General features: G+C 40.1%; 1 protein-coding gene across 2 annotated transcripts in view; it reads right to left on the bottom strand.

Moving 5' to 3' along the window:
• Positions 1-958: 958 nt before the first annotated feature.
• CRHR2 (corticotropin releasing hormone receptor 2) overlaps positions 959-24867 on the bottom strand; it is a 145587-nt gene continuing 121678 nt past the window's right edge. For both annotated transcript variants that reach the window (XM_034068360.1, XM_005150016.3), the window contains 4 exons: positions 19945-20030; positions 16682-16817; positions 14941-14982; positions 959-3316 (listed from right to left, as the gene is read on the bottom strand). In XM_034068360.1, coding sequence (XP_033924251.1) covers positions 3176-3316; positions 14941-14982; positions 16682-16817; positions 19945-20030 — 405 coding nt within the window. In that variant the 3' untranslated portion in view covers positions 959-3175. The remainder of the gene's footprint in view (positions 3317-14940; positions 14983-16681; positions 16818-19944; positions 20031-24867) is intronic.

Below are 24867 nucleotides of genomic sequence, written 5' to 3'. Positions count from 1 at the left end.
GGCCCAGGGCTGACATTGCTTTAGTTTACTACTGTCTTCTTGTACTGGGGGACCCAAACTGTGCCCAGCATCTAGATGTGGTCTAATGAGTGCAAAGCAGAGAGGAATAAGGACACTGAGAGGGCAAGTGTGAGCCTGACACCAATTTTACTCATAGTAAAAGTCCTTGTCAGGACTTCAAGGGTAAGGAATCCTTGCAGGGACTAGAAAACAGGCTGATGGTGACCAATCTGCAAATTAAGAGAGCTCACTGATATGTGCCTCAGCTTATGACTCCAGAGGCATCAGAATATGAGCTCCAGAACACACAAATTCCATTTCTTGTTGCCAACCAGAGGGTATGGTGCCCACTGAAAAGTTAGGCAGCCTACAAACCAGTCCTAGGTTGTCTACAGGGCAGCCATGTGCAGAAAAGCTAGAGCTCACTCTATATAATATGTCAAGCTTCACGTGTCCAATCTCAGATAGGAAACCCTCAGCTTTTTTTTCTTAAATCCTGGCTTTTATGACACCCTCAGATATGCTGTGTTCAGAATTACACCTGTCTGTATCTCTATCATCCACCTATCTGCTCTGCACTCTCTGACAAAAAGTAAAGCTGCCCTTAAAATAATTTTTTATTGCTTTGTGGGGAATGTTCTGAAATGTTGCTTTTACAAGGCTGATAGTAGAAATTCAAGCTTGATTTCCATCATAGTGCTCTAGAGAAAATGTGCTGTGGTTGTCAGTACCTCAGGCCTGACAGATTCAGAAAACTTCTATGGCAAAAAAAGTAGGGTTAGTGCATGTGTTAGAATGAAATCACTTCAGCATAACATAAGCAGTATGTCATTAATGCTCTATGTCCACCATGATGGTTTGAAACAGGGTCCAGTGCTGAAAGGACTGTAAATCTCTGCTTTGGACAAATACCAATAGGAAAAAAGACTTTATTTTTTTGTGAAATTACACTGCTGGTAGCAACAATAATCTGCAATTTCTCTTGTATTGCAAATCCCTTTTTCACTTCAAACTGGCCTAGAGACAGAGCAAATGCAGAGGTACTCAATCCACATATTTCTAACCTGTATATATGTATATCTGCCCCTTCAAACACAAATGCCAGGAGATCGTGCATTGCTATGGTGATTCATACAAAATGAATAAAAGCACTGAGACAGTCCTCTCTCATCAGGCACTTTTGTTTCCCAGCTGAAGGTTTGCAGAACTAAGGGCATTGACAGGAGTGAGTGGCATAGGCAGGCACAATTCCAGTCTTAGTTGTATCTCCACCACACTGAGATCTATTATGCTAGTTGGCATGCCACATGGAAGGCTATGCAAAGACTTTTCCCTGCTCCTCCTCTTTGGCAGAGATGATAGATCTAACAAGACAGAATCTCAAATCTCCCTTCTCCCTCCTCCCTCAGTTACCTCACTGAGGCACATAAATCCAAATGAGAGTTAGGAGGGGCAAATATGACAAAATTTTAATTTGTTGAGGCAGAATAGCTTCGATTGGATTTTTGGAGCTTGGAGCAACCTGGTCTAGTGGAAGGTGTCCTGGCCCATGGCAGGGGGTTGGAACCAGATGAGCTTTGAGGTCCCTTCTAACACAAACCATTCTAGGATCTTACGATTCTATGAAGTTTGCTGTGCATTGCCTATCAGTTCAAAGCTGAAAGTGATTGAGCTGTTAGGACAGGATGCCTCCAAAATCAGGGCATTAACAACAGTGTTTTCCAAGATATTTTCCAGCCCCACATACTCCTTCTAAAAGCTAGCGAGAAATCTATTTAAATCTGCTGGAAAGCCCTCTAATAAAACATGTGAAGAAAGTTCAGAATAAGCATGCTAAAGGGGAAAGAGCAAATTACTCCATCACTGGTAAGATACAGGTGACAACATATTACACAGCTTGTTTTTTGTTTTCTGCTGTTGCAAAACCCAGTGGAGAGAAGGGGCGCAGAGAGGGACAGAGATTCAGTGTAACACCATGAGATGAGAAAGGAGGTATCATTATATCCCCTCGTGCTCAGATTTTATCATGAGGTTGCTCTTGGCTCACTATTACACAGGATTTCTTTCCCTCATTTTAAATACAAAACCATTCTCAAGGTAGGTCTCCTCTTCCTTTCCAGAGTAAAGAAAATGATAACTTGTTTTATTGAAACCAACCCAGAGTAGTGTTTATTACTGAAAATATACAGTATTTTTGAACATCACATAAAAAGCCTAGTAGATACATCTGCTCTACTTCAAAATGCTCAGTAGATAATCTTGGTGCAGCATGTAGCACTATCCTCATAATGCAAACATCCTCTCCTCATTATTTTTACAACGCTTCCCTTTTATATTTTCAAAACCCAAAAAACATGTCCTGTTGTCCTTCCTCACCCCAATCCTCTTAGCTGAAAAAACACAAAGACTGTCCAAAGACTACTTACATTGTGTTGAAAGCATGTGGCTAAGAGGAATAAGAATATTTTATAGAGCTATCTAAAGATATTGCTGTCCTTTTTGAAATTCTCTGTACAAACAGAGCGTGGTTTTTGCAAGGCAAAGTGCCCTGTGTTAAACAATCCAGTGATGCCCTGGACAACTCCCAGTCTATCAAAGGGAGAAATGAGGAAGGTAGATAAATTCGGGTTTTTCACACCACCTTGCAGATGCTCTTTTTCTTGCTGCCACGTGTTCTCAAATGACAGTTTTGCAGAGAAGTAATTTTTACAAAGAAACAAGAAAGGCATGGGCTATCTATACACAAAATGTTGAAATCATTGGGAATCAATGTACAGGGTGAGATGGGCAGTATTTTAAAAACAGTTCTTGTTCACCACAATACGGAAGGGAAAAACAAACAAACAAACAAAAAAAAGGGTGAAAAAATGTATCGTTCCAGCCAGTGTGCTGTTTTAGACTTTGTACTGTGAACTTCCACAAGGTGCAGTCAGTGTTGAATCTCTTTCTTCTTTGAAACTGCTTCACCACCACCTACTTCAGGAGGCCTTTGCCCCGTTGCCTTAAAGCAGCATCATAAATACAGGAGATGAGAGTCCACAGAAGTATGATGGGCATCTCATTGCAGGAGAGATCAGTGAAGAATAAAGGAAGAAAGTTTGAAGAGGGGGGCTTGGGAAGAGTGAAGAAAGAAGAACCCTGAAGGCCACCAGGTGCACATGTATCTGAGGGCATATCACACGGCTGCGGTCTGTTTGATGCTATGGAAGCTGATTCGTGTTGGAGAGGTGGGGATAGACATGGCTCGTGCCACACGCACTCGGAGGGAGTGATGGTCTTGCCAGCGATGCCATCTTTTTCTGGCAGCAGAACGGACCTGGTGAAAAAACAAAAGAAAAGAACATGACCACTTAGAATACTCAAGTGTTCTCTGTAAAGGCACTAGACAGCATTGAGACAAATGATGGTATGCGTAAACACTGAAACATGCAGGGCTTGATTCAGCTGCCTAAAAAAAGGGCATTCACTTGATATTTTCTTGAGTACTGCACTCTGGGAACAGAACCCTCTGAACCCTCAAGATGGATGTACCTGATGGAGGTCTTACAGTGACCTGTCACAGGGGCTATAGTTGCCTCTGTGTCCCTTGTATACGAATAATCACAGACCACTTAACTAAACATTTGAGTCTACCACACAGACAGATCTGACCTAATCCCTGTGAGCATTTCCTACAGGCAGTGGAGAGCTACTCAACAGTCAACAGGTTATCCTCAAGCACATGGCTACAAATAGGCCAGATAAATCTTGAAATGCCTCTTTTGTTTTTTTTGTATGGACCATAGAGAGAGCCCAGGAACCCTGGCTCAAATACATGTTTATGTAAGCAAGAGAAAGACAAGTGATAGGAATCCTAGACTACACACAATGGGAGGGAAGGCTTGATATACTCCCAGTACAGGCGGTAACCAGCTCCTGCCAAATCACTGGCAGAGAAGACTCAAAGTCAGAATTTGGAATGAAACCTTTAGAACAATGTCTGGATCTTTTTATTTTTTTTTTTGGCAAGAGCAATTGAGACCCCTAACCTATGCAGCGAGGTAAGCTTACAGAGTCAGTTGAGATGAATCTGGGCCCAGCTTCCTGGACAGTCAATGGGTAATTGTACTCATCACACTTGGAAAGGACGTTGACATTCTGCTGCCAACCTGGAATCCAATGCACTTTTAAAAAAAAGAGTATTTTTACATATAACCTGTATATCTAGCCGGGTCTCCTTTCCTAAGAACACATTGTGTAGAAGGTAGGGCTATAAATAATATAAAATAGACATTACACCTCAGGTACTGACCCACAGCTTTCTGACTTCCTGATCAAGAGAGCACCAGTCAATATGATCAAAGAGCATGATTCATCTCTTCCTAAAGTAGACGTCCCAGGTAGGCCAGATACTGTGATCAAATGAAAAATAGCTATTTCCTTTCATTAGTTTTAAAGTGAGTCTAGACAACTAGCTCTGGTTTAGATGTCTGGATTATAAATTTAGATAAATTTAAACAATATTGATATCTTATCCTGAATGTTTTTCAGTCTTTAATGTACTTATCTTCACAGCATCCCTCAAAAGTAAATGAGTGCTCTTATTCCCATTTTACCACCAGCAGGCTAATGCTTAGGTATTAATAGCAGTGATGTTGTCGTAGAGTAGACCTTGATGTGGTTCAGCTACCATAGCAACTGTACAAGGCCTGGGATGAGCTTACACAGCCTGTGTGTAACATGCTGACACAGCTTCTCAGCTACCAGCACCTGAGTGAGGCAGAGCAAAGCCATCCTGGGTGTATCTGCAATCACCACCATGACTGCAGGGAAGATGGTGTTGAAATGAACTGTCTGAAGCTCTACAGCCACTGCTTTTCTCCATTTCCTGTAAAACCTGGTTCTTGTCTTCAGGTGCAGTGTGAGGGCTACTCAAAATATAAGGAACACTCAACCCCACATTCGAACAGTTCCAACATGCTGTCTAATGGGTGCTCAGATGAGTTGATGAGCCCTAGTAGCAGAGGTATTTCCCACCCAACCACACACATTGTCAGTATTAGGTGTCCTAGATGAACAGGAATAATGTCCTGATGGTTAAACCACACAATGGTTCATAAGAAGGTCATGGGAAGGAGGAATCTGCACTCCTTTCAGATGGTTTTAATCATCTCAGATCTTGGTGGGCCTTCAGGGACTTAGACCCATAGTCTGCAGCATAACTACTTAAAACATCTGAAGTGCTGTGATCTGGCACCAAACAGTGCCCTCTGACTACCAGCTTTGTCCATGAAATACACTCCATACACTGGAAAACAATTTTGCAATTGCCCTCTGGTGCCTTCTCAGGGGAGTCCTAAATGTGGAAATGTGGCTTCTCTACCAATCAGAGTCCTTATAGAAGGCACAGGCTGAGCAAATTGGACCTGAAGATCTCTTTCTTTATTTTCTCAACTACGTGTGATCTGTGCTGCTCGATCTGACATTTGAGATGCAGATATTTCTAGTAAGGTGAGAAGAGTGCCACATACAGTTTCTTTCTTTTGGTTTTGAATCAATTATTTGTTTCAATATAAAATAGTGATTTTTACATTTCACAGGGGTGGTGCAGACCCTAGCAAAATAAAGATTATGAGGGAATAGGACTGCTTGCATGGAGAAGGGGAAGAGTGAATATCCAGTGAAAGAGGAATTAGAATAAAAATACAGCACTTCCAGGAGCACAAATAAATTTGAGATAAGCATAAGAATAATGTTGTTAAACAATAATGCAGGGGATTTTTGGAAGAGCCTCTCATTATGAAGTACTAGGTACAAGATGACTCCACTAGTTTCAAGATGAGGTTTGGTCAGTGTATAAAATGAGTTAAATGAGATAGCCACAGTCAGGATGGGCTGACGCAGTCATATACAACTACAGTAGAAGCCAGCCTAAAATGCTGGCTTTCACCGTCTCATCCAACTGACCTCACTGGCTCATTGAACCCTCTCCTTGAAACATGAGAAACAGTGTAAAGATGTGTCATGGTGTTGCAGTTTCCTGGTTGCCCACTATTTTCAAACCCATTATGGTTCTACCTGGAGTGCCAAAGGGATACTTATCATAGAATCATAGAATGGTTAGAGTTGGAAGGGACCTTAAAGATCATTTAGTCCCAACCCCCCTGCCATGGGCAGGGACACCTTCCACTAGAGCAGGTTGCTCAAATGGGGCAGACACAGCTTCTCTGGGCAACCTGTTCCAGTGCCTCATCAGCCTTACAGGAAAGATTTTCTTGGATTTAAGGGAGGATATAACATACACACAAAGGTGAATATATCAAATATATGTGCCAGTGTACCTACAAGGCAGAGGGGGATGAATCTCTTTGGAAAGCTCGATACTTAGTCTTGGCCAACTAATTCATGTTTTCAATACAGACAATGGAGAAAGAGATATGATTACGCTAAGGAGGTGACTTAGATATGTGGAATAAGTAAGTCCTTGCTCAGTCTTGCTCGTCTGAGTACAAAAACAGCTTAGCTAAATGTTGGACACTTAACATCTAAATATGGTATAAATACCATGTGAAGTGTCAGAGGGTAACCATTGCCATGGGAAACTGTTCCATGAAGAACATGTGACTTGATCTGGAGAGGGATGTTGCCTCTTGAATGCTCATTTCTCCCCAGATGTCAATAAATACTGAGATATTGTTAGAAAAGATTTTCCCCCTTTCTGCTGAAAATTCACCCTTGTACAGGGAGCCTGTGATTCACTTAAGTCTTTCAAAGAAAGTGGTGCATTTCTTCACCTTTGGTGCAAAAGCAGAGTGTTCAACCTTTGGGTACAGCATAATCTTGCTAAAGACATTAATAGCAGATTGGCAGTCCTCTGCGTTCCTGTTCCCAGGTACTCCTACAGCAGCATTCTTCTGGGTCATGAAAAGGGGGAGTCACCTGGTGGGTTTTTTGTTATTCTGAGCAACCGCTGTGAACAGATACTTACTCAGCCAGTGAAGCCAGATTAGATTTACCATTTGTGCTTCAAACCAAACAAGTAAAAACTAGCAGTCTGGAGATAAAGACGCCAGTCTAAACAAGCAGTTGTCTGAATGGCTTTCATGGTATGGTTTGCTTACAAGCTTTAAGAAAGGATAAAAAGTAGTAACAAAAATGCTTGTACATCTGGTGCCACTCCTAATGGACTGGGAACATGGAAACAGACTCTGCACTTAAGACAAGGGTGAGTGCAAAGCATTTTTTAATGACAGAATAATTCACTGCAATTAGGATGTGACCAGAGTGCAAGCAGAAAAGGTTAAGCTCAAATTTATCTCTTACAATTGAACTTAGAAACAAAATGTTAGCTTAACTTTAGGTCAGAAAAAAACAAGAAAAAAGAAAACTGGCTGTGACTGCTGTAAGTTTGTGTTAAAAGAGACCCTGAAAAAGCTATTACATAGAGGAAGAGTAATAGAGAAAGATAAAGCAAAATAGCAACTTCAGACCTCGTTGTTAATATCCATGAGAGCAACTAGGTCTATCCATTAAGCATTTGTAGAGTACAATATCCTAGAGTCAGCATTAGCACACCTATCACCTGAAATTAACAGCATTTGCCTGTAATAGCCCAGAGATGCTACAGGCTATCATCAGTGGTTAAAGCTTAACAAAGAGTCTCAGGAATACAGATTATAACCTTCATCTCTATGTAACTTTGGTTGTTAATATGGCAAAGTGCTGCTGAGCAGAGCACTCAGTTCTCTGTGTTGATCCTTAGCCTGTCTCTTTCTCGCAAAGTTCGTCTCTCAGAATAATTCTTTTTAGCTCTTTACATACTGTGAATAATAAGTTTCTGAACATGTGGTCAAATCAGATTTACTACAGGCATAGATTTGCTTTTGATAAAATAGACATCAACTTTGTATTGCTATTACTTATGCTAGACGCTGGCTGCTGGCTAATTTCTTGCAGCCATCAATTAGAAATTAGCTGAAGAAAGAGCCTTTAGCAACATTAAAAAGCAGGTTTTGAAAGAAATGTCATGTCTTATTAGCAGAGAGGAAGACAGCTTGATCCATTTACACTGTGCTTAGAACAAAGGGGCCCATTCACTTGAGGCTTTTTGACTTAATGCTGAAATATAATAGTAGTAATGTAGGTAGAAAGGAAGGGTCTGATAAAAAGAGTAGGATTAAATGAGCTGTCATGGTAATGGAAGCTGGAAGTAGACTACTGGGGCCCTGCCGTACTCTGCCCCCAGAGAACATCCCTCACATGAAAATGTTAACAAGTGAGGGGCAAAAGGACAACAAGTACTCTCTGACTACAGAATAATCACAGTGTTCAGTAGACTGTGACTACATAACCCAAATTAAGTTCTTGCTTTGCTCATATGCAACATTTTACTCCCAGAAAACCTGACCCAAAGGTAAATGAAATAAATGAAAAAGGTTTATATAGATGTCAGTGGCCTTTTAAATGGACTGATTTTTGTGCTATGAAAACAGGTTTCAGTGATAAATTCATCAGGTTCCAACTACACTTAAATGCCTTTGTGCTATGTTTCAGATCCTTGTGCTGCAGTTTGGAGGTAAGTGGAAAATAACTTTAAACTTTAAGCATCTTTGCTTCTGAACAGCAGTACAAACTGTGGAAAAGTTGATGAAGATTTATTCTGTCTTATTGTAAGCTCCAGATGAGTAAGAGGGACTTTCACGGAATGTCCAGATCAACAAAAGGGAACTGGCTATGTGGACTTCAAATTTCAAGACACTGTCTGACTCTGCAGCATAATCTACTTCCATGAAGTTTCTGAAGACCTGATCTCTCCGTATCAGATACATAGGAAAGGCTGTAAGGCATTGGCAGCAGTTCATAAAAAAAGAGACAACTAAAATAGATCATTTGAAATCTACCCGTATTTGAGTGAATCATTGTCTATAGATGAAGACGAAGTTGATGAGCTGAACTGTGTATGTGCATGTATTAGATGTCTAATCCTAGGGAGATAAATCCCATTCATTACATAAAAGAACTTAAACCAACATAAGGTGATGCCTTACATGATACCTTGAAAGCTTTCCAAAGGGTTAGGATGTCCCTCAAGGGAGGAGGAACAGTAAGTGCTCTGAAGATGGCTATGGGTCAAGATGCTAATACTCTCAGAGAGACAGCAGTGAGTCTTTATTTCTTGTAAACAAAATATATTGCTGAGCAACTATACATATCTCTTATATGAATTCTCACCCTATTGGAATGGATTTACAAGGCTCCCAGTAGAGTTAACCTCTCAGGTCAAAGATGGTTATGTTACCATTAGAATAAAAATTGAACCAAACATATCTATAAAGATGTCAATATCATTGTCTAATCCTCCTAAGGAAGGGAAGGGATGTACTGAAAACAATCTGCAAGGCTCAAGGGAAACAAAAATGAAGCTTGGGTGGATTTTTTTCTTTTCCTTATATAGCCTACATTACACCACTATTTTATGTAACATTACTTCTTTTTCTGCTGGTCTGCAATTAGCCTGCTTAGCTGGTCTGTAATCAATTTGTTTGTTGAAGTCTTTGGCAGCAGTTCCATACAACCTGATAACAGGTTTGCACCACCTGCCAGACTGGGATGTTGAAGTTTGATTTCTGAAATCACGACAGTACAATTCTGTTATCATACACAACTGCTCTAGAAGCTAGAACCAGTTCTGACTGGTTACAAAGATTTGTCATGTATCTGCAGTGGAAGCAAATGTTGTTGCTTTCCTCCAGGCTATACATAACTGGAACTAATCACTAGAGGAGTTGTGAATGCAATCAGCCCACCTCCAGCCTCTGTGATTTTGTTGTGGAGTGCTGTGCAGTCACCTCTCAAGAGCAGTGTTTTAGTGAAAAGGAAGATGGGGTAGGGAAGGACTGTCTGACCACTTGCTGCCTTTCACCATGCCTGGTCTTTTCAATTTTCGCTCTCTGGCCCGACTCTGGTCTGAAGACACCTACTGTAGTTGCAGCAATGAAGGTAACCATCTACAGAACACAGGGTGTAGGAGATGAGTACTGAGAGGGGACTCAGTCCTGGAATTAATTGTTGCCTGGTTGACTCTATATTGTCCAGGCATCCTCAGTAGTACTCATACTTGCACTGTTGGGCACCTTTACTCAGAAAGCAATCACTATGGGAGATGGAATTAGATTTTAGGCCTCTAGTCCACCTCCATACTCATATTTGTTCAGTGATTTGAAAGAGCTCTTAATGGACATTCTTTGGGTTCAGAATGATTAATGTGAAGTCTGCTTAGATGGGTGGTGGATGACCATTTAGGTGGTGATTCATAGCTGGCAATTATAATGAATAGCTTCCCAAGATGATCAGATCAAAGTAAGCCACTTTGAGCTTAATAGATTTTGAGAGACAGATGGTGCCTAGGATCAACACACAAAAAATAAACATATTTATCCTTGCCTTGCACCTTGTTGTGAGAATAATTTACAGTGCCATCTAACAAAGTAACCTGTTTTATTGCACTCTGGTTATGATTTCTTTCCAAGTCAGTTAATTACTTTCCATTTTAAATGTTAATTCATAGCCAATTATCAATATTGACCAGGTCTTCTTGAGGTAGGAATTCATGCTTTGCAGGATGATTTCAGACAGAGTATTATATGAAATTAAATTCAGTCTTGTGATCTGTGAGTTGATATAAAAGATTTTGAGGAGCATCTGTGGTTTTGCAGTCATTGAAAATAAGTTCACAACTTAACAGTCATTCTTTTCAAGTGGCATCTAACATAAACACATACGTATTTTTTATTATACCATTTTTCATAATATCTTAAACTCTCAGAAACCTCTTGTCATCAATTTTCTTGGAAGTCCAGGGATGCTCTTTATCACTCAGATTAAATGAAATTTGCGCAAAAAAATTTGCAACAAAACATTAAAAACTATCAACTTTGTATCTAAACTGCCTCTTCTCATTAAGTTCACTGGAAGAATTTGTGTATTATGTGTTGGCTATTCAAAATCTAAAGAATCAGTATCTCCAGCAGAGAGGCTCAAATTATATGCATTCTCTCAAGACCTGGCCCATCAGCTTAATTCTCCCTGCAGCTGACAAAGATGGTCCAAGATCAGTGGGAAACATTGTGTGTTGTGAAATGAGGGAAAGGGATGTGTTTGTTTTCCCATGTCAAATGTTAGGAAATAAACTCATCCCATTTTAAATCTTTTGCATGGACGGCAATGTAATAACTCAAGTTTTTCCCTTCAGTGACCCCACTGCTGACCTGCCAGATCAAATCACTACAAAATCAGAGTCAAAACCTTTTATGGTGATATCTTTACTACCTAGATGCTATCCTCAGAGCACTTGAGGTGCTGCCTTCTCCACTAGATCATCAGATCTGTTCAAGCAGCACAGCTGTGTAACTTCTCTGATCCAGGCGAAAAGATGTCACAGGAAGAGAAAGACTCAAAGTCATAAGGACATGTTTGTTTAAATCAAGAGAGCCTACAAGATGTTAAAAATCTCTTTTCTGTTTCATTTGCCAAACTTCACAGATAGAACACTGACAAAAAGAATCTTTGATACTTTGATTACTTTCATCTGTGATCATAGAATAGAATCACAGAATCATAAAATATCTTGAGTTGGGACCCATACAGATCACTGAGACCAACTCCCTGCTCTCTTATGTAGGCAAACTCTTCTTAGGAACACACTCTGAGTGCTTTGTTTTTAAGAAGTTGATTTTGATCTTTAAACCTAATTTTAGTTGCATAGAAGTTTTGAAGTTATACAGACTGAGATGCTCAGACATTGTAGCAACTAGACTCGCTGGTATAGTATATAGCTATCACGCTAGGAGAATTCTCTTTATTTTCAGTTCATACAGGTTTGTCATGACACATGGCTCTGTTTTCTTTGACTCTCACCATGCTGCCTTATGTTATCTTTCTGCCATTTCTTCAAATTCTGGTAACTGCTATTAATGCTATTCTCGTATCCAAACCAAATAATTCTCACATCAAACAGATTGAGAAATACTCTCATTACATTTACTCAGTTTCACTGCGATGTATACATGCAATACAGGCAACAAATTAATTTCAACTTTTTCTGTCCTCAAAAATGACTGGGGTTAATTGTAGCTTCTCCTTATTCTGAGAACATTAAAATCTAGCATGCCTATGCAAAGGCTGCATCCAACTACCTTCATCACCACTTCTAGTAGAGATGCCTCTCTAAGAGCAACTGATGTCAGAATACAAATGATATTATGATACTTCTGTACTTCTCATGTGGTGCCGTTCACATGCAGTAAGAAATACAGGCCTTTTTATAGCAGATAATTGAGGAAAACAATGTACTGCAAATCTAACTGAGCAATAAATTACTGCTTAGATATGGAAGTTTGCAGTAAGATAACACACTTTTGCTATGCTAACAAGCAAGGTTTTCGTATATGCCTCAATTGGCAGTGTAGCCTGTACAGACCTCTCACTTCACAAAAAGGCAAAACACATCATTATTGCCAGCTTTTGCAATGTGATGTGGCCTTCAGGATACAATCTGGGAAACATAAGCTCTTTTTAGAATGATTTATGAGTATGTGGAGTTCTTGGGAGGATGGGCACTAACACAAGAGAGAGCTTTTATAATAGCAATATATAAAATGCATCTTTTTTCTTGAAAAATATGATGCAAACCCAGAAAGCACTGAAAATCCACTGAATCTTCTACTTGTTTCTGAGCTGTGCAAAGCTGAAGCTAAAACAGAGGAGGAAATTTCATCCTTTAAACCTTTATAATACTTCAAAGACATTCCCACAGCAGATTAAGATGAATCCAAAGTCCTTTCACTGTTTTGAAATAGTCAATGCTGCAATATTTGGGGAGTTTAGAATTATATTATACCTCAAAGAAGTATTTAGGGGGTTGCCATGGTATAGGTGGAAATCGCATGTTGAATGCAAACATATGGCTACAGGGAAGATTTAACTCACAAATTCAGCTATTTGTAGGTGTCTACAGGTAAGCAGAGTACCTAGGCATGAATAAGTTAATGGAGAGACAGCCCACACTTTCAGTGAAGTCTAGAGTTGTTCATGTGAGTAAATGGAAGTGTCTATTTTAGGCTAAGCTGTCAAGAAGAAGATTGTATCCACTGGCTTGAGTTAGTAACGTAGCCATTTTAGAAGCCACTTGTATCCCGCTTGGCTTCTCACTTCCCATTCATAAGGCACGAATCTTCTATAGATCCTATGTCATCACTGGTAGAACCATGTGGATGCCTCAGATACTCTATAGCCTCTCTAGTGGCACTAGATACCTGTGTTCAGGGAAATTAATCAAGATCACCTACATCACCCAAGCTGGGTGTCTTAATCTTGAACTAACTCCCACAGAAGTGCCTATTCCAGTGTAACAGTAGTGTGGTATGTGGGAAAAGAAGTTACAAACATCATTCCAGACCTGCTAGCAGTTTGTTATCAAGACACAGAAGTACATGACATGAATCATCCTGCATTTCAATAAACTTGATTATGTCTAAACTCATTTAAGTTACAGGAAATGGCAGGTTGGCTCATGGCTTTGGGTGCAGAACCTTGGAGCGCTATAGTGAAGGAGGTATTTCTCCCAGTACAAGGCAGCTGAAAAGAATCCCAGAACAGCCAAAAGAGTGGAAGCCTGGTATGAACAGCCAACTGGCCTTAGCCCTAATGCACAAAATGGAAGTGAACTAGGATGATACAAAGTCCTGACTGAATGAGAAATCATGTGGCTTGTGTTCCAGCCCCTGATGAATATGAGAATTAATACTGAAGGGACATGCCAGGCTTTTGGTGCCTTTAACCTCATCACACTGTGCAGCACAGCAGCTCACAAAAATAAAGCATGGTCATGAGCAACTCGGCTATATGGCAAGGTAGTCCCTCAGTTAAGGTGCCTGCACTTTTGGGGAAGATTCCACCTTGCTATTTATTAAGAGTCAAACAGAGTGGTCGGAATTTATTGAAGGCAAGTTGGAAAGAGAACTTGGAACACTCTGCTGCCAGTATGTAAAAGTAGTATGTGCCTAACCTGAGAAAGTGTTGTTAGCATCACCTCAGAATTAACGAGGAAGAGGGGAAATGAAAAAGAAAAAAAAACACACTGATCTTGGTTCTTCATTGGCTGAAGTGTGGAAAATGCTGCAGAGCAGCTGTGTGAGAAGACATGCTCATCCTTTCTCATAGCCCACAATGAAGTGAAGAAGCTGCACAAACCAAGTACATACTAAATGGAGCAGGAATAACTGAGACATAGCATTAATTTCTGCAGAGACACAAATTTTGACTGGCCAAGATGACACAGTTAAATGCAGGTAAATAAGACACTGGCAGTGTAAGTAGGGAAAAGATATAAATCTCTCACACTTTGAGGTGTAAGTAAAACACTGAGGGTAAGACCTTTCTTGTCTGAGTAGCAGTACTCGAAATTAATTCTTAGGAACACCAGTGACCCTGTCCCCAGCCCTGTTTTCTGAATGCAATGGACACTCATCACTCAGATATGCTCACAGAAAAACTCACTCAGCTCAGCATGGCCATAATGAAATAAAAATGGATCACCTGCAGGATATCTAACAAGAGCCCACATCAAAAGAAATGCCCAGGTAAGACCAGAAATCATATTTATAATTAATGAGAAACTGAAAAAAAAAGCATTAAATGAACAACAAAAATCTGAGAAAACTCTTTTCCTCTGCTCTGATCTCCCAAGTAATAAACTGCTTTTGATAAACCTTTGTGAACAATGGACACCTACAAAGAGAACTGGGAAATTCAGATGCACATTAACAGAAACTTCTGCAAGAGCAACAGACTAATGGGACTATGATCCCGTGTAAAAAACATCTCATGTCTCTACAATCAGGCATTCAAGTAAGTTCCACCTCCCAAGAATTAATTACACTGACAAAAGGGGATGCTACTTACCTCACCATTCAAAAAACAGTAAAATACTGACACAAAGAAACCCTGTAAAGGATAGAAAACAGTCAGTTATTAAGCATTAATTTCAACACACAGAATCAGAGGCTCAGCTGGGATCATCCTGAGCAAAAAAATAATCTTGTTGAGATCATCCACCTTTAAACAGATGAAATCGGTACTGTACAACTTGATGAGAAAATAGTGTCTTTCAGCTCACAGGTGAGACATGAGAGTTAGAATCTAGACAGCTCTTCTACTAATAGAGGGCATTGCCTCTTCAGCTGTGCTAAAGCATATCTACAGCTTCCAGCTGCCCCCCTAAACCAGCACAAACCTCTCACAGGTACTATGTTATGCTTGCCAGATCTATATGGATGTCTCAGACACTTTCAGGGAGGTGCCAAATGACCTGTGATAGTCTTGTGTGGGCTAGTCTATCATCAGGTTGCTTAAGTTCATCTGAGCTGAATTGCTCTGTGGAATCTGCTGACAACCGTGACTAGACCCCTGTAATGACTGCAAAGATTGTAATGACTATAATGGAAGCTCAGATGACAACATGATGACACTTTCATCTCTAAACCTGTGAATTGAATCCTACCCATTTTGCTTTCAGAAATTGACTGTAATTATTGTCATCATAAAGGAGAGATTTCCTGTTTTCTTTCTTACATGTTTCTTTATATCACTAACTTTCTTACATGTCTCTTTATAACACTAACAATAAAATAACAAGTGTAGCATTTTTTAAGACATTGAGCATCAGCAGATAAACAGCACAATTAATTTTAGGGAATGAAAAATGTGGATCAGTTAATTAATAAAAGCTAAGGTTCCTTTGTTCATAGATAAAAATGGACATTTCTCATTTTGAATAGTTAGTTGTGATTTCTGGTGGGATGTTCTCTTTCAAAGCTAAACATGCAATCTGTAAAAACAGTAACTCAAACCTCACAACTTTTGTAATCCATAACCCTAGATTTGGCTTGACAGTACGTGTGCTGTATATTTGTATTGATATCCTGGGTATCAGCATGCTTATTCCTGCCCATATGAGAAAGAAAGCATTAATGTCAAACATAGTTCTACCCTAGTTCAGTAAGGCCTTAAAGTGGAGGTAAAGCTATAGGACACATCTACAGATCCAGAAGGCTCATACAATTACTCATGTTCCACCACCTTTTATCCTGGCAGAATTATTAAATTAAGGGGAGGGAGGAGATAGGCACGAGTTCTTAGCTGGTACAGTCTGATAGCTGAGTGCATGTACCACTGCAACAGAGCTGGATTGAGAGACTGAGCAATGCAGCTAATGTCTTAGTCAAGTGAGCCCAACTGGTAGGAGCTGTTTCCCTTTGCTTTAGCAACACCTACTCTTAAGTCTCAGATCACTGTGTGCTTTGCGAAGAGAGAGGTTCCTTATGAGGTTGATTTCAGGGGCAGTTTAGGATAGAGGCAACATCATCTCTCTCTCCGTTGATTTACATGGAGCCTGGGTGAGAATCTGTAGCTACAGACTGAATATAGAGCTGATATTAAGGGAGATGAATCCCTCCAGTACATACCTGAGAGATGTCCACACCAGATAACATGCTTATACACTTATTATGCAAGCATGAACAAAGCTGACCTATTTTCAACTAATATTTCTATCATGGACTTAATTGCCATAAATTTCATGGCTTAAATGGACTGAGGATCCTTTCAGCCATAACTGATACCAGCTGTAAACATGCTCTCTTACCTGAAAAGATTGCAGGAAGGAATTGAAATAGATGAAAACAATCTGGGAAATGTCATCTTCACCAGGGTTGACAAAGAAAAGCATGTAGGTGATGCCTAGCAGAGGCAGAAGAACTAACGTTGCCTTGACTGCCTTCCTGTGGGCAGGAAACAGAAGACACAAGTGAACACAAGAAAAAATAACTGTGTTACCTGAACCACTGTAGATCGACCCAATCCAAATAAATCACTCTTTAGTGGAGAGAGGGGATGAGTCTCAGAGCAATTCAGAGGGAAGTGAAGTACCTACATCCACTAGAAAGGGAACTGAGATGTCTCCTTGAGACAGTTCAGCACCTGCACGTCAGACAGGGTAAGAAGAAAACAAAAGGATGGCCTAAGACATGTCAGGGCTATGTGAAATGTATAGTCACTGGAGGAAAGAAGCATTTTAAGAGAGAAATTCATGTCAACTTCTGTCCAGTGTTTATCACTAGTGAAGAGTTAGGGAACCCAAGTTCTCCCTGTGGGTACCTCCATCTCATGAGGCATGCTGCTAGAGCCTTTGCTGAGGATAGCAGTGGAAGCCCATATTTGCATAATGGCCAAAAGCTTTTGATTTTTTTTCCCAGGAGGACATCCAAGTTTTAGACACTTCTTAGTCTGTCTGCATGGGAACAGTTTCAAGGTTTGTCACCAGATTATTGTGTAGCCCAAAATGAAGGCTTCTAGGGTCCTCAGGCAATGAAGAACACCAGTTTCTTAGGGCTTGGGAGAGGATATTTAAGAGGGAGCCCATGGGATACCATGTCTGAAAGGCTGGATAGAGTTTAGCAGAGGACCATGGAAAGTGTGACAGCCTCCACCTTGGGTTGTGAAGCTACAGGTGAGTTTGCTAGTTAACACTTTCTGACCAGTGCCTGACCCCTTGGAGAAACATGTTCTGAGAAAGTCTTTGCCTTTAAATCCTGCTGTTTGTCCCAAGACTGTGAACTCTAAGGGACAAATGGAAACCATTTTATATCCCTCCCTTTCTTTCTCTTCTTCCTCTAGACAGTTTCTTCTCCATCAATGAGGCTTTATTTTTGCTGAAGCACTAAGATTCTCTGCAGGTTTGGTGAGTGATCTGTTATAGCTCAGGGTAATGTGACAAACGCACAACTTAGCTGTTGACCAAGGCAGGAATGCAGTGCTCATGAGACCTGTTCTATGCCCATCTTTTGATTCTGTCTGGAGTGTAAATGTTTTCTCTCTTTCTGCAACACCTACTCACCCAACTCAATGCTTAGGGCTGTCTTATAAATAACCAACAAGCAGGCTGTACACAGTGAAGCACAGTGATTATTAACAGTATTATGAAGGCCTTATCTTTATTATTAGTGCTATAGTAGTGTCTTGGATTATCAGCTGCAGAACACCACCTCATTGTGCTAGGTGCTGTACACACACAGAAGACTGCAATTTCACTAAGTCTGTAAAAAATTGCTGTATAATGCTGTAACAGGCAGATAAAAACAAGCAGGCAGAAAAGCAGGGGAGCACAGAAACATTACCAGTGTCATAACAGAGTGATAATCTGAACAATATAGCTGCCACACCATTTAATACCTGCTTAACAAATGTTTGTACTACTCAGCTTTAGAGAAGCATGTCCTGCCCTAGGCTTTCCTGGAACTGTAAGGGTTTCTGTTTAGGCTGTGAAAAAGAAGTTTCCCTTACAGAGACTGTAGCAAGGATAAGATCACCATCATCTGTTCAAGGATGAAGGCAGTTACTTTAGATTGCCTTGGAATCTAATATTTCTAATGCTCCCTGCAAACTGTGGAGGGATAAAAATGTACTGAAATTTGAATAAGGGCTTTTCCATGCCAGTTTTATTGTAATGGCATAAGGTTTGAGCAAGAAAAAGGCATATTTTCTCCTCTCATTTCTCAGGAATCGTGCAGAGAAATGTCTGAACAAGAAAATCAGACTTCTGTATTAACTTCACATTTGTCTTCAAATCCCAGACAGAAGTGAAAAGAAGGATTCGGGCAAAACAACAAAACCCCATTATTGCAGCAGAATTGCCTCCAAAGTCAAGAGCAGGCTAAACTGAGGACACCAGGATTCAAGCATCCGCTTGATACACTGAAATTTTATCTCAAAGTGATTTAGAGGATTGAGACCAATCTTACTATGCTATTTCCCAGCGTAAGAACCTGTCTGTATATAAATGCTCCAAACCTTGCAAGATACTGCAAATGCTAACAGACTGTTCAGACTGATCTAAGTCCACACTGCTGCTGGAAGGGGCCAGGCCACCTTCCTCCTGTTGCCCTGGGCTAAACATTACTGTCTTCTCCTTTCTGCTATACTAGTGCTTGTCAGGTTGCACAGCCAGCCAGCTTGGGAACTGATCTACCTGACAGGCCACCCCATATGAAGGTAATGATTTGCTGAGGATCAGTTCTGTGATGCAACCCACTGAGTGGTTACACTGATGCTGGCAGCAGCTTAGAAGGGGTACAGTTGCCCTTCATTCCCATACCCTACACTTAAAAAGAACATTAAACCCTACTATAAATACCTGGATGCACACAGTAATCATCAGTAATGGTACTGCTATTAATTACAGATGTGTTTTGACCGAGGCTCTGATCTTCTTTTACTTCTCGCTCTGCTAGGATATTAGTATGAACAAGGATCTTAATATGCATATGCACATGATTTGTTGGGCAGTCTTCATATTGTATTGTTATGCACCTACAAAGCTAGAGACTGGGACAGAGAAGCAACCTACTAGAGACCATGCAGTTTTTCACTGATTTAGCTGTATGAATGGCCCAGTTGTTAGTGAAAGAAGTTGTGATATACTTATATAATACATATGCTTCTGTACATACAGAAATTAATAAAGTTCCTATCCCCACTTGAAATCAAATCCTTCTGATTTCACTGAAAGTGGGAAATTTCGCGTGTGCGTTGGCATGTGCAAGCCTGAAGGAGGTGAAGAGGCTGCTGATTGTGGCGGGGCACATGGCTGTGCCTGTAAGCCTAGGCTGTTTGCTTTGCTTGGACACTGAAATGGAGTGGACAGACAAAATGCAGGTACAATTTATAGGTAGCCTGCAAAAATAAATAAAAATAAATATTGTGTACTTAACTGTATGAGCTCAAAGGGCAAGAAAGACACCCTCTGAGATCAACAGTGGCATCTGGAAAGACAAAGATGAGATAAGGGCAAGACAGGCAATGCAGTTTTTTCTTAACACCAGAAAGAGCAAGAAGCACCATCTGACTTACCTGTACTGTATTGTCTCTGAAGTGGTTGAAGCTCTCAGCTTTGTCATTAAAATCCTAACTATATTAAATAGAAATACAAAATTTATCTGGAAAAGAAGGAAAAGAGAGGAAAAAATAAGAATGGTGAATCAAACAATGGCTTAAAGGATGTCCTACTCCTTAAAAGGCACATTTTGCAGTTCCAGTCTGGAAACAGCCTTTTGGTTTTACCACTGATTGCAACAGACTCAGAAGTTTACTGGCAATATCAGACTATGCACCAAATATCCAACAGCTATTAATGCTTTCAAAACAGCAATGAAAATGGAGTACAAAATTCAAGGTCCCAGCAAGGTACTTACTTTTATTCTCTACTACTCCCTTCCTGGGTGCCACAAAGAACTAAAGGTGGGATTTGTTTGGCTACTCACCTTTGTTTCTCATTGAGCTCATCCAAGGCTCCCTTGCAGAGACCATTTGGCAACATTGTACTGTGTTGTTATGACAGGCATTTGAAACCATCTTTCCATTCCACAGGAGGCTGTAATGGTTAGGTAGGGCTTCCCAAGCCTACAGTACAAAGCTGCACTGCAGAGATCTGAATGTGAGCTAGCCACACCAGACTCCCTTTGTATTCAGTGAAAGCTACACCTGACACTTGCAAGAGATGTTTAAAACAGATCAGATGAACCATACCTGAAATATCCTTTTCTTTTTTTCTGCAGTCTTTAAAGGTGAGATGATTGTATTTACCACTATCCTTTTTAATCTGCTGAGCTAGGTGATTAGTATTTCCATTACCAGATCACCACTGAGAATTGAGTTTTGCTCTAATTACTGTTGTTGTAGCATTGCTAGCATCCTTGTTACATAAATTTCCTCTCAGTGTAAACACAAAAGAAAACAAACAATCCTGAAAACAAGATTCTGGATTATAGACTGTGATTAGCAGAAGGATTTGGCACTGAGGAGCATGTTTTGGGTTGCTTTCAACACATGAAGTAGGGTAGCTTATAACATACTGATCTGTCTCAAAATTGTTGATGATGTACCCTGTCAGAACTACAGAACTGTTATCTCAGGACTGCCGAAGTCACAGCCTACGCTTTTGAGAAGACATTTATCTCACACACATTTCCAGAGTGCCAGGGTTCCTGGCATTTTGCAGTCTATGAATGGAATGATTCTGTGATTGACCTCCAACTCTTTATGAAAGCTGTAGCAGAGCTGCCAATTTAAAGGTGTTCTCAAAATAGGCTGCTATTTTTTCATGCAGTGTGGTATATTTCAATGATTGCAGTATCTTGGCATTCATCAGATCACCCCCTGCAGTTGCTTTAACATTATTTATAAGAAATGGTTCAATAAGCACCTGAATAGACACTGGGAGACAGGCAGTGTTGGTAATCAGGAACATTAAACACTTATTATGTGAGACAGATACAAAAATGCTGCTCTAGGAGTTAATATGTGACATTTTAAAAATTATTTTCTTATCAGAGCAGGGCTTTAGGCAGTATAAGAACTAAATAAAACAGTACAGTTTGTATTTTTTTTTCTAGAATTGTCTTTGTCATACTTCAGAGCTTGAAGTTAAACAGTTCTCTATTTATCAGAGACTAAACCAGCTTCATATCACTGGTTTGACTTGAAACTAACTCCTCACATTCCTCAATTCAGAAAATGTTCAGGCAACTTCTACTTTCAGGGAGGAGGATGGGGGTGCCTATCTCACAGAAAGAAAACATCTGCCTCCGAAATTCTGCTAGTAAACCTGGAGGTTCTTTGTCAGCTCAGAGCTAGGTTTGGGTTATTTCTATCGAGGATGCAAAAAGGGCACTAATCCAGAATTTGCCACTTTTGCAATGTAATGGAAGGTGCAGATGGAATTATACACCCTTATGGAAGGTCAAGTTCCAAATATAAGTAGGACTAATCACATGGGGTTAACATGATGAACTGGACAAGAGAAAGCATTTCAAGTTTCATGAGTCCTACTTTGACATGACAGGAGGGAACTGGAAATTCAATTGCCACAGGCAGCATCAGAAAAATTAAGAATTTTGATCTTCTATGAAATTAAATTGCAGAAGTGTGATTCATCAGTCCAGAAGGAGAATTGCTAGCTGAAAAGTTTGGGAGTTACTTCACTAGAAATAGCTCTTTATTCTGTATAAATCAATTTTTCATTCTCCCACTCTTTCCCCTAAGATTCCCCTATTCGAGGGTGCAGAAAGAAAACATTGATGATATACAGAAAGGATGTACTAATACTTCTCACCTAAATTTTCATGTATGCTTGTGCTGATCCCTGTGACAGCTGGCTAGCTCATCTGGTTGGCAGCAGTAATACTGACTCTCAGATGAAGCTTGCTTGTGCTGGGTACCACCAAAATCTGAGCATCCCAATGGAGGCCACATTTAGAGAGACAATTCAACTACCCAAGCACAGACTACTGCAGCATTTGAGGAACTTTCAAACAGTGAAGGACTATGGGTGGCACTGGTCCATGTGACACAGGGCTGGTAAGAGACCACAACTGTCTACAGCAGCAACAGGAAGGCAGACAGATCAGTGTTTACTTTTAAGAAGCTGTCCAGTGTCAGGGGAAAACCTGCTAGGGACATATTTCTGTAACGTTTCCTAGGAGAGAGGCCACTCACCGCAAGTCCTCTTCCTACTTCATGCATTGAATATCCTTAGTCACTTGGGCAGTGCTCAAGCCTGTGAGCCCAAAGGCAGACACTAATATCAACCTGAGGATGTACAGAGCAATCCCAAGTCTTCATTTCAGAGTGATCGTCACCCTGCCTCTTCCACTAGTGTTCGTAATCATGTATTTGTCAACGAGGTGGACAGTCTTGCAAACATCTTACTATTATACTGTTTTCCTTCTGTCTTTGTCCCAGAGTTCTCCTTTGCTGTGCAATCCTTCAAATGCCAGATAGGATGCTTTAGGTCTCATGCCCACAATAAAACTCAGTAGCCTTGTAGACAGCCCCAGGGTAGACTACCCCTGAGCTAGTTATCACTACCTCTTTCAATAACCTATGAAGAAAAAAATGTAGTTTTACAATATAATTCCTCCTGTCTATCTGAGATGTTTACTTCTGCATGAGAGGGCTCTCCCCACTTTGTCTCCTTATGTGATTTGAATAGAAGGACCTGTGGGAAGGCATAAATTAAAGGGCTGTATAACCAGGTTGTGTTTAGTTGCCTAAACACAGTCGCTGAGAGCCATTTTTGGTGTCATGGTGTATCTTGTTACATTAGCTACCTAGGAGTGAAGTAACTTGGCCTCTCATGTAAAGTGATTCCATCACACAGTAAAAGCACAAATAGCTGAGTTGGACTGGCATAATTTCATTTTAGATTACTTCTAGGCAGCTGATTATCCCAGGTTCTACTCATATTCAGTGGAAAGAAACAGGTACCTCTCAACAGTGGTTCATTTGACATATTTTAAATGAGAGTTTTTGGATAAATAGTGCTTGGGCTTGAGCCAGTTGCCCAAAGAAATCATCCAGTGATCTTCAGCTTGTCAAGGGGCATCCCATCTGAGATTCAACTGAATGAGTGTGGCTGTATCTACTGAGGATCTGTGACATTGTATTATATGGAACCTAGTTCTAGTGACTACCAAATTGATTCTGATTAACAAGCAAGGAAGATGAAGCCTCTGGTGTTTATTGCTTGTGTATGTATGTATAGGAGTGTTTCAAAGTAAGAAAGGGCTTACTACGGCAACGTAAGTGCTCCTAGGAAAGAGATTCTGTACTGTATCTAGCACACAAGTCAAGGACTTTCTTGTTATTATTGGAGTTCTGTGTCAACAAATTAATTTGTCTCAGAACTAGACAGCTCTAACAAAGCCCACACATTAGTTCCATAAATGGAGGCTGATGAATGAACATTTAAGAGAGGCAGTGCATCCTTTTTATGTATCTTTAATCCCATTTGATGTTTTTATTAATTTTTGTTTATATATATTTTCTGCTTCATAATACAAAATAGAACTAATGATTTTTCCCTTTATATTCATTGATAGGTAAAAATGAATCTAAAGGTGAGGTCTTGATGACAGAAGAGACCAGCTTATTTCTTATTCTCTTACTTTTATTTATGGTGTGCTAAGAATATCCTTACTGCTGGAATAAAACTCTCTCCAACTACAGATGAGAAAGAAGCAGTTTTTCTATCTTTCCAGGGCTTTGGAATTTTAGTGTTTCCATTTCTAAATTGAGATTAAAATTCAGAGCCCCAAAATGGAGCTATAAGCCAGTGATCCAAAAAGCATTTGAACCATCTGTTTTGGCACTGATCAATTATAATCTGAACATACAAATCCAGAAGCTTTTTGAACCAAAAGAAACTTTTCACTGAAAGATTTAGGTCATAAAAATTTTCTGTCATAAAATCCAAACTCCACTTGGGAGGAAATTTATTTCCCTTAGAGAGATGAAATAGCCAAAGTATTCCAAGAAGTGTAAAAGAGGGAATGATGACTGTGAAGGCTTCTTTAGGGTTTTCCTTAAGCTCAGGAATTTAAATGGGAAGTAATTAAGCTCTTCTTCTTCTCTTTTGAGAGTTTAATGAGCAATTAGCATTTATTTTGCTCGTTTCTGCTGGGCTTTCTATCTTATGCTTCACAGAAAGCTTGTACTTCTGTGCTTCCTAGCATGTTTGCTCCTCTTTACTCCCAGGAAATGTAAATATTATTCTGTTTAGACTCTGCATTTTTATGCAACATGATAAAATCCACCCCAGGCTTAAGTAACCCAAATTGGCATCAGAGCAGTAATTTTAGCTGGAGCATTATATACTATCACCCTGACCTCAAATGAAGAGTCTGCCAGTTTATCAATGCGTCGTTTTAATTTTTCTATCATACTTTCCTGACATACACTCAAACAGGGCCTTTTATCATAAATTTTTTCCTTTCA

This window comes from Melopsittacus undulatus, chromosome 1 (assembly GCF_012275295.1).
Source record: "Melopsittacus undulatus isolate bMelUnd1 chromosome 1, bMelUnd1.mat.Z, whole genome shotgun sequence".
Taxonomy (NCBI): Eukaryota; Metazoa; Chordata; class Aves; order Psittaciformes; family Psittaculidae; genus Melopsittacus; species Melopsittacus undulatus.
This window is presented reverse-complemented; position numbering and strand designations above follow the sequence as displayed.